Genomic DNA, 11857 nt, shown 5'->3' on the forward strand with positions numbered 1-11857 from the left:
CTTTGAAACCAAATTTCAGAAATCCTTGTATTGTAGTTCCTGAGAAAAATTTGACGAAAATTTTTAACTTGGATGTCATGTGTAAAATAATGAAAGTGTTCAGTAAACAGGAAGTTGTTGAGTGATGAATCTGAAAAGACATCAGGCGGTATAGGTGACTTAGTAACTTTGAAACCAAATTTCAGAAATCCTTGTAACGATGTTCCTGAGAAAAATTTGACAAAAATATTCATGGGATGGACGGACGCACAGAAGGACAGAGGTAAAAGAGATTTATACCCCCAGTTTTTTATGGTGTGTGTTATTCCCTTTCCAAAATGGATATTTTCTAAGAATTTCATTGAAATCCAGACACAAGTTTAAGAAAAGCTGCAGATGCAAATTTAAGACAAATGAAATGACAAAAGAGAATTTAGAAAGACACAGTAATCTATTAATCCCAACTTATTGATGTAGAAGTTATATGCATATCAAATACTTTCTATTTTTAACAAGCAAACCAGATTGATAAATCCCATTTGATCTCGTTCTGTCATTTATGTAATATCAAAGTCTTATGAACTTAAAAGAAAGCTTGAAATCAATATTTTACAGGAAGCAGGTAGAAATATCTCTCCTACATGTCAATGTCAACATGATTTTTGACTGAAGTCATCTTAAACTTTTACAAGATATTGATATAGGCCTTGTTTTATGTCCAGTTAAAATATGCATTTAATTAAGACAAGCAATAATATTCTTTCAAACATTTTCACTAAAACATATTTCATTTTCTTATTGGAAGCAACTTTAAATCATGTTCATTTGTAGGTTTTGCTTCATAATGTTTCATTGATATTTCCTTACAAGCATCTATTCTATATCCAATCTTAATCAAATCCCTACTTAGGAATCAACCCTATAAGAATATTTGAAGGTATATATGAATCTCATTCAGCATATTCTTACCTGTTCTCCTTCCACACCAAGTATTCTAGGAATGGATGGACCACATATATCAACGTCTAAGACACCAATCTAAAATGACAATAATAAATGTATTCAAAACAATGCATTCAAAATTTTGCTTATTAGAAATACTGGTGAGGTAAAATTTCAATTCTGTCAGAAGGTGCAATCAAGTAAAATACAATTACGGTATTGACTTATTGTTAATCAGAGTATAAGAACAATGCATTCAAAATTTTGCTTATTAGAAATACTGGTGAGGTAAAATTTCAATTCTGTCAGAAGGTGCAATCAAGTAAAATACAATTACGGTATTGACTTATTGTTAATCAGAGTATAAGATCATCCCGAATATGCATTAAATAATTGCCACTGGACAACAATTACTTAAAGTATGAGCAAATTGGAAACAAAACAGAAATGAATTGTGTTTGAATATGAATTGATGCAATCATCCTGTTGTTTCCAATACCCTCTGTCCTGGTGACAGATAAACCCTTTTATTTGACTCCTACTCCATCTCATCATTGAACTAATAATTGTAAAACTCAAATACACATTTCTTGAACTTTTACAAACCTCTTTTATATTGGTAAAATTGCTTGGACTCTTTGCATGGTAAGGTAAAATTAATTAGTAATAGCAAAGTTTAAAAAAGATGTAAACAAGAATGTGTCCATAGTACACAGATCTATGCACTATCATTTTCTATCAGGGCCGTAACTAGCCTCTTTTAATAGTGAGGCAAAATATTTTCGCCGAGCGGAGCGAGGCGAAAAATTTTTGGCGAGGGGTCTGGGGGCCACTCAAGGCCCCCAGTAGCTCTGAGAAAAATAACGCAAAATCGTGCATTCTGAGCGTTTCCCAGACTTTTTCTTGCATTGAAACGGCTTAATTAGTTTTTAGATATTTTTTTCGACAATCAGGTCCCAAAGCAAAAACAAATATTAATAGTAATTTTAGAACTTCCATTTGTTGTAATTTAAGACTTTTAGGTATTAGAGACAACATTAAAAGACTAATATGTAGGATAAAGCGAAAATTGTAATTCTCATAATTATTAATACCGTATCTGTCTGTCTGTTCTTGTCTTGTAAATTGTGATTAGACTTTGGTGATTTTTTCGTATGACTAGATTTGAATATAGTGACATTGCAGTATTATACTTTAAGTACTAGTACTGCTTAAGTCCACACTAGGGACCATCTTCACCTTGTTTTACGATCTTTTACGGTATTAATGATTCTTTAAAAGTATTGTTGAAGACCATCCGGCAACTATCAAGATGAAGAGCAGGAACACAAACTTTGACCATTGATCATTTGTATTTTTTCTATGCATTGACTGTATGTGCGATTATGTCCCCATACTCCTTTATTATCTGTTAAAGGGTCTCATCACGACTTAATGCAAGTTTAAACTTTCAATGTAAAAGGTCATATATGGCAATACCTTGTTTTTTTTCTTCAAATTATTTGATACCGGGAAATATGTGACCTTGCTTTAATTCAAACCATGTCAGCTATCTAGTTTTTTTTTACAATAAAACAAACTGTTTTGTATTCTTTGATATCAATTTCAATTATTCATGCAGAAAGGACATTTTTTTTGTGTCCAAAATATATTTATCGAACAATTCTGGACATCGCTGGACATGTAACATTGCAAAACAACGTTTACAAATGAATATCATCGCTCAGACTATAGTCATAAAGGAGGACAATAAATGAACAAAAGACAAACCCGGAACACAGAAGTACAAACAATAGACCATCAACTCTGAAAACTAAAAGGAAAATAGAAACATGGATAACGAAAAAACATCCAGGGGATACACCAGGGAGTGAAGAGAATTTGCTTCTTGCAAGACACTTTCCGTGAAAACAATTTGAGTATGAAAACAACCTTTTGTTTCATTTTTTTTTTGAAATTTTTTACATGAGGCATTTGCCTCAATGTAGTTACGGCCCTGTCTATGTTTAGTGGACCGTATAAATATAGTATAAACTCTAATTTGGCATTAAAATTAGAAAGATCATATCATAGGGAACATGTGTACTAAGTTTCTTGTTGATTGGACTTCATCTTTATCAAAATCCACCTCGACCAAAAACTCTAACCTGAAGCGGGACAGACAGACGAACAAATGGACCAGAAAACTTAATGCCCATAAATAGGGCATAAAAACACATAAGAAATGACCTTTTATACAAATAGAACAAGGCCTAAAAACATTTTCTTAAACATCATGAGCATGTATTTGTATTTTGCCAGGTGTATTGTATTGTTGAGTTGTACTGCATAATAAAACACTTGCTGTCTGTTTATAAGGGTTATAGAAAGTTTGATGTCCTTTTGATTACTACTGTTGTCCTTGACTGCCATCTAAGCAAAAATTGCTATTTCCTTCATAACCAGTGCTAGTTAGTACAGGTAAATAGGATGAAAATCTTGAAAGAGGAAAACAATAGAATACTTCCACCATGAAAACGTGACATTTGTATACAAAAATCAGTAATTTATAACAAGCACTTTGATCAATTTCTCTTATTGTTAACGTTCCTTTCCATGGTAGTAGTATTCTATTGTTTCCAAGGTGAAATTTGTATACATGGCAACTTATTACCAGAAAATTGATGTTCGTATTGGCCATAGTTTTTCAAACATATCATACTCAAATGTGTGGAAAATCTTACAATATATTTACATGGATTATAAGTGGAGAATGGATCTTTACTTCAACCCATTTCTATTTGAGAGTTACCATGGCTATCACTGCACTCTCATGCAACTATAAACTTTCATTAAATCACCCCTTAGTTATGTAAATGACAATTACATTGTCAACAAATTACAGGACAACTATTTAAAAGCTATAAAAAAAAGTATGACCAATTGTGAGCACCTTGTTTGAATAGCGGATAAAGGAAACTATAAAAAAATTATTTTTACCTCGGTGAACAATTTACAATATCTTGAATGCATTTATTATTTGTATATGTGTTTATATCTACTTAGTGTTCTGGAACTGATCATCAAACTTGTTTAAAAGGCCATTTACATATCAATATGGACTAACATTTATGGATTTGAAATACTGTCAACATATTCATCAAATACAGCTTGAAGAAATTAAATCAATATTTTTGCATTAAATATGGAATACCATAATTATATTAGACTTACTCCTACATGATTTAAAATAAAAGCTATTAACATTTTAATGGACTCCATATACTGGATCCAGAGGGTCTATCACTGAAATGAATTTAAAATTATCAATGTTTATATGTAGATGAAATCTGTGAAGTTCAAAATTGTCCAGTATGAGCTTGGTAGAGAGGGGACTTGATAAATGTCACCTGCTTTACTTCCATTTTTGATTTTTTTATATCAATTACCTGTACAAATTTTTTAAAATGGCAGGATCTGCCCCTGATGTTTTTCAACCTAAAACAGAGAACTGTATATTTCTAAGGTTTGATTAATCTGAAATACTTCAGTGTCAAAGGTTTGCATTTCAATGATTCTCATGACAATCATTGTTTCAAAATACTGACATTGAGTATAAACCTTTTTTTTATACTGTAAGAAAACTGTGTAAAAATCCTCAATTCATTGTTTGCTACTCAATATATGCTACTGGTTGAATAGCAAGGTTAACAATGCAATTATTAAATAAAACTTTTTTAAAAACACAACTGATATAAAAGTAAGGAGATGTGGTTTGAATGCAATGAGACAACTATCAATAAGAGTCAAAATGACTTTAAATTTAGCAACTATAAGTCACTGTACCCTGTACAGTCATCAACAATATCAGGAAAACCCATACCATAAAGCCGGCTATAAAAGGACTAAGCCTAGACATGATTTGAAAAAAAAATGTGAAACAATCTAAACCAGAAAAAAAAAAACATTGACCTGATTTATCACAATCTCCCATACAGACAGAGTTGTCGTCCTTTCCTCCTCAGAATCTCCCATACAGACAGAGTTGTCGTCCTTTCCTCCTCAGAATCTCGCATATTGAGGAGGAAAGGACGACAACTCTGTCTGTATGGGAGATTGGATTTATCATGTTTATGTAAAAAAAAAAAATTCACAGAAAACACCCACGACAACCAGTTAATTATAGGCTCCTGGCTTGGAACAGACAAATAATGTGTGGTGTGGTGTGGTTCAACATGTTTGTAAAAGCTCAAACCTCCCCCTTCATTTTTACATTCATATAATAATACAGCAGTACTCAATTAAGAGAAGAATATACCCATTGTAATATGTTTTCCTTGCATTTATATCTAAAAATTTCTTTATTTTAGAAAGAAGGTATATTCTGGATGATATATTAGCACAAACTTGGTCAATTTGATTTTTCCAGTTAAGTGTGTTGTCAATTTTAACACCTAATAATTTTTCACATGAAGAATTTTGTAATACTTTTGAATTTATTATCAATTTTGGTTGATAAGTCTGAATTGATAGTTTCTGTTTTGTTCCAGTAACCAAACATTTTGTTTTATTTGCATTAATGAACATGTTGTTCATTTTACACCACTCTTCAACCCTGTATAAATCTTCTTGAACATCATCATGTATGTTTTTTATGTTTTTCCCAGATTTATGAAGAGTGGTGTCATCAGCATATAGGTCTGTTTCACAATTTCAATGCATAAGGGAAGGTCATTTATGAATAGTACAAACAATAGGGGACCAAGTATAGAATCTTGGGGGACACCAAATTTTACATGTTGTTGTTCAGAATAAACATTTATATAATAGCTGTTTTCTGTTATTGAGGTATAACTTGAAAAAAACTAACAGAAGCCTCACTAAATCCATAAATTTCAAGCTTTAAACAAAGAATATCATGATCTACCAAATCAAAAGCTTTTTTAAAATCTTAATTTGCTAGATTTACAATACCATCATTCATTTCTTGCAACCATTTGTCAATGATATTGTTAAGTGCAGTTTGACAAGAATGCTGCGGCCTGAAACCAGATTGTGTAGGGTGTAAAAGTTTAAGTTTAGATAAATATTGGTACATTTTATTAGAAACATGTCTTTCTATTAATTTTGATAAAGTTGGAAGAACAGATATAGGTCTGTAATTTGTTGCCATCCTTGAAAACTGGTGTTACCTAAGCATTCTTCAGTAATGAAGGATATCTTACCAGTATATATCATTCTGTTAAATATATATGTGAGAGGTGATGCAATAAAAAGGGGCACTTTATATTAAGATTTTTGATCCAATATTATCCATACCAGATGCTTGATTTATATCAAGTTTTGGTAATTCATTAAATAGCTCATTCATGTTCACTGGTGGTATAGAAAATTTTTCATGTTTATGTAATTTATTTTAAACAAATTTACTAAGATTAATTGATCAGTTATAATTTTTCATTTCTTTTTCTTTCTTTTCTTCTTACTTTGGTTATGATGTGTGACTGACAAATTAAACAAATATTTTTGGAGGTCAATGTTGAGACAAATGTGACAGCATAACAAGAATGTGTTAGACCCCCCCTTTTTTTTCTTGGAGAATCAATGCATTTAAAAGGGAGCATATAGTTGGAATCCCCCCTTTACTCTGGGTTGGGACCCCCCTTTAAAATGTCTTGATCCGCCCCTGGGAGATAACATGTTTAGAGACCTCTTATGTCAGTACACCATAACTATACGCCACAGTTGAGACTACTTTACCAATAACTGGTTTCAATACACTTTTGTTATTGCATCATATAAGATCATTTAATCTGTTTTACTTCTGTGCTGTGCAGTCATGTTTATTAAAAAATTTCTAAATACTAGACAAGTACAAATATAAAAATGGCAATTTTCCTAGTGATATCATTCTCAAAGAAGGTCGTCAATTAACAGAATGGTATGGACTAAAAGGTTATTTCAAAATTAAAATATATTGATAAATAAGGTTCAAAGTTGTGTTGTGTAGACATCAAATAAAGTCTATTATTTCACATCTATTTACCACAATCCATTATCTCTTTGATCAGCAACACCTATCAATCTACCATACCTTTAATTAACCAACAGGTAATACAATTTGTGTTAAAATTATTTGTTTAAATAGGTCGTTATCAAATAATATCAATGTGTCTATTACAACATCAAGAAGAAAAACAATAACCAAAAAAAAAAATGAACAATTTAAACTGATTACATATACATGTACATGTATTATATATTTATTTGTTATTTCAATCTCTATAATATTCAATCAAAGAGAATGGTCAACAACCAAAAAGTCTGTTTAATTGTAGATTATACAGTAGATTAGGTGCCGTAGACTGACACATGACCTTATGAAGTATTGTAGCTAATACAGTAGATTATGTGTTGGATACTGTCATGTGACCTTAAGAAGTTAGGATTAATGTAATATCCAACAAAAGATAAATATAGATCAATAAATTCTCATATATAATGTTGGCCAACCCTGGTATGACAAAATTTTCAGATAAGTTTGGCAGTAAAAGGACTGGATTAAGTTTATTTTGAAATGACAATTTCACTTGAAAAGCTTAACAACACAGACTCAGTGTGGGTCAAAGTTACAATATAACAATCAAAATTGATTCATTTAAGGCTCATACATCAATTTTATTAATCCTCAAACATCAAAAATAATACAGCCAACTGGAATTATAACATAAAATTAACAACAGTATAAATTAAAACCAATTCATCATATAATTTGCAAGGATTGTAAATTGTGAAAATTTCATAACCCTATTTTTCAAGACACTAGAGGCCCAAAAGAGTTTAGAATGATAACCTAGGTAAAGAATATCTTCATAGACAAGTCTAGCCATAACCTTTTTTGATTAGGTCATTCCTAAACAAGAATGTGTTCATGAGACACGGATGCCACTATCATTTTCACATCAGTTGACCAGGAAAATAGGGAAGAACTCTAATTTGGCATTAAAATTAGAAATATCATATCATAGGGAACATGTATACTAAGTTCCTAGTTGATTTGACTTCAACTTCATCACAAACTACCTCGACCAAAAACTTTAACCTAAAGTGGGACAGTCCTATGTTAAACAAATTCCCTCTCTGGTGGCCATCTTGGATGATGGATTGGCTTCAAAGTAACAACACTTGGTCAGCACCTCATTAGGAGCATTCATGTCATGTAATTTTCATTCTATTCAATGGTTCTCTAAAAGAAAATATTTGTATGTATTGTCAATAGGGTCCTATGTTAAACCAAGTTTTCCTCTGGTGGCCATCTTAGATGATGGATCAGCTATAAAATAACAGCACTTGGTCAGCACCTCATAAGGAACATTCATGCCAAGTTTGGTTTCATTTCATTCAGTGATTCTCTAGAAAGAGGTTCAAAATGTAAAAAGTTAACGATGAAGGACAACAGACACCAGTTGAGCTAAAAACAACTTGTCAGTTTCAGCTTATATGTCTACATTGTTGACCACTTGTTAAGACTATAACGGGAATTTTCAACATTCAAAGTATAGGAAATGTTTTCATGCAGGAGAAAATTGCAATTAACCAAATTATGTAATTATCCAGTATATGGAGTGATTGCACATGTACTATAATTATAATGATATCTACATGTAACAACCAGTAACCATAAGTGACAGCTTTTACATAATTAATATAATAGATAATTATAATTACTTATATAATCTCATCATAACATTTTACATTTGAGTTAATTTTCACACCTTTAGTATGAATTAAGGATGAAAGTCTCTCTAATTAGTTACAGTAATTTCATAAAAACAAAAAATCTGCCTAATATCGTTTAATGTTAAATGTCCCTAATTAAGATAGTAACGCATAATTTGCTGGGACATGTAAAATACTTTCTAAATATGAAAACCCTCTTTAAAAAAACAAAATCTGATTCCTAAAAAGAGGATTAAAATAAGAATCAAATTCAAAATTAGACTGGAGACATCTCTTTTCATGGTGTGTATTATAGGTGTTTCTGACCATACATCTCTGTAAACTTCTCTACTGCATCTTCCTATGATTGATCGGCTTCAGTCCTTTTGCGCCAATTACTGTTATTCAAGGGTATCATTTGCGCCAAATTTTGTTTTCCAAATGTATTAATTGTGCCAATTAACCTGTACATATATATCATAAATATTAATGATTAATACATATTTATTCTTATTTTTGGCTTAAAAAGAAGATGAGCAACTGGAGAGAAATTCACCATGCGTATGGGCTGTATAACTGTCATGATGTACCAGTAATGGAGCAGAAGCATTCAACAGGAACTATTATGAACTGTTATAAGCATTTCATCCTCTAATGTTTGTGTTTTTGGACAATAAAGTGAAGTTACAAGATAGTGCTTACATTAAATTGGGAAGTACCCATGTAGCAGCAGTAAAAAGAAGATGTGTTTAAGAAAAGAAACATTTGCAGTGTAAACTGCCGGTTCCAAGTACGAATAAAGGAGTAGGGAAGTCATTTTTCTTCTTATTGCGCAATAGTATGTTTTATTTTTAGTGCAAATGATACCATTCGATTTTAAAACAGTTGGCGCAAATGTAGCATTGGAGAAAAAAGTTATGGTGCAAAAGGACGCATTGTATGTGATCACACACATCTTAACATATTTAAACTTTATTTGTTTGGTTCTATTTCATATCAAATTTGAAAAGCAAAAAAATCTTGAATTATACTTATTCATATCAAATTTCAGAAAATTGATCATTATGTTTGACTGGTAACTGGTACCCTATTATCTTTAATATTACAATTGATCTAATTTCTCAGCTACCCCATGTAGGTCTATTATTTATAAGATTACTTTTGAAATAATTCACCTATCAAAAAATCTTTAAAATGTCAAAATTCTTGTTGAAAACAAACTGAAAGTAGAAAGGCTTAACAATGACAGTTTGATTAGAGATTTAAATAATTAAAAAAATTCAATTCAGCCGAACCATAAAAATGTACAAAGGGGATTAATAAGAAACTTTCAGAGTTACCAAAACTAAAGGCCATAAACCGTTCAAAGTTCGTGAATAATAAAAAGATTGTACTGAGCGTAATTGTTTTCTGCTAAAAAATTTATGTGTTGGGTATTACCAACTGAGATTAATAAAGGTCTAATCAATAAGATAAAGGTGTGCTAACCATGTTACTTATACATTAATTAGATATTAATCAGGTCTTTATGATCAGAATTATTGATACAAGTATCATGCAAGTGCAATAAATTCACACATAAAAAATTCATAAAAAACTGAAATAAAATAAAATCAATAAACTTATACTTTAACAGGTGTTTAAGCTTCTAAAGATGTATAAGTGGGTCTGATCCCAGATCCTGTTTATTGTTTAGTGAGAATCCCATATCCCGCTTCATGTTGCCATAACAGCGCATGCAATTTTCTGTGTCCCGCTGTACTTAGTTTCCTGTTTTCACGCTTCATTATTGGACTGTCACGTTACGTTTAAAAAAATAAGCCAATCGCGCGTCAAGCTTAGACCCCAATGAGACCAACTTTAAAGACATAGTCCCATAACAGTGTTAATACATACCGTAATTCTGAATTATTTTGCTCATTGCTTTGTCATCTTCTCTCAGTTCTGCTACTTTATGTCAGAAATTTCATCTGCCAAAAACCTCCCAATTGTAAATGGAAGAAGCTTAAGTGAAATAGGGCCAGTTGAGTATCAGTATAAGGAAATAGAAATGAACAACCATTTTTTTAAGTTTTGCCTCACATGTGTTAAATTATCAAATTGAAATATCAACTCAGATGATGACACATTTTAAGTAAAATAGCTCACTTTTCTGCAAGCTCTTCATCTTTTATATCAGCTTTGGATTTCAAATATTTTGGCCACTAGCATCACTGAAGAGACATGTATTGTCGAAATGCGCATCTGGTGCAGGAAAATTGGTACCGTTAATGTTATTTCTGAGGTTTTTAAGTAAAACAGTCAATTTTTGTAAGGTTCAAAGACAGACCTTCAACTAAAAATCAGAAACATTCTTTATGATTAAAGAAACCTATGATACAACAAATGAATGTAAGGGTCATCAGTTTCAAAAACAATTTTAAACCAAATATGTCATACATGTACCTGACTTTTCAATACACCTTTGCAGTAACTAAAATGACATAAATTTCAACTGCTTTGAGCAGAATATTACTGTTAAATTACAAGTACCTTAAATAAATAGTAAATTTTCTTCAACACGGTCTGCATTAACCAAACAATTTTTTATGACTGTATGAATAATGAGCATTTAACCATTTTGTTTAAATCAATATTGTAGCTGATCAAACCTTAGTAAAACAGAAACAAATAGTCTAATCTATGAATAATAATCATTTTTTAATTTCACAGTTAATGCACTGTTAGGTGGAAACAACATAACAATGTAATCTAACTTGTTTTAGATCAATTATTGAAGGTTTCTCTTTTCAAGTCATCAATGGAAGTGAATGAGAAATACATTAACTGTCATATGAATATTACCATACTTAGTACTAAGTATAAAGTACCTGTACATGTATTCCCAGACACGACAAGAAAATAATTAACCGACAAATGTGTGTTCACACCAAATAAACCTCACTTTAATGTAATTTTAAGTCTTTGGATAATGGAAGATGTCTATTACAATAAACCGGTAATTTAGTCTCTGTAAATAGATCATTACTGCAAGGAACAGAAATTGAAAGAATTGCCAGATTCCCAACATGTATAATAAAATTTGTAAATTATGCTCGAACAAGGTTTTTTATCATAAAAATGTCCAGTTAAATCCTCCTGACTTTCATATTCACTGGGCTTATTATAAGATAAGAGCTTCACACCACAAAAACATGAAGTTAGCTATCCTCAGTCATGTCTATTGGTCTTAAAATTA

General features: G+C 31.1%; 1 protein-coding gene across 5 annotated transcripts in view; it reads right to left on the reverse strand.

Moving 5' to 3' along the window:
• Positions 1-11857, reverse strand: part of LOC143045644 (cytosolic Fe-S cluster assembly factor nubp1-A-like) — a 31902-nt gene that overhangs the window by 14296 nt on the left and 5749 nt on the right. For all 5 annotated transcript variants that reach the window (XM_076218274.1, XM_076218276.1, XM_076218278.1 and 2 more), the window contains exon 4: positions 949-1017. In XM_076218274.1, coding sequence (XP_076074389.1) covers positions 949-1017 — 69 coding nt within the window. The remainder of the gene's footprint in view (positions 1-948; positions 1018-11857) is intronic.

This window comes from Mytilus galloprovincialis, chromosome 9 (genome assembly GCF_965363235.1).
Source record: "Mytilus galloprovincialis chromosome 9, xbMytGall1.hap1.1, whole genome shotgun sequence".
Lineage (NCBI taxonomy): Eukaryota > Metazoa > Mollusca > Bivalvia > Mytilida > Mytilidae > Mytilus > Mytilus galloprovincialis.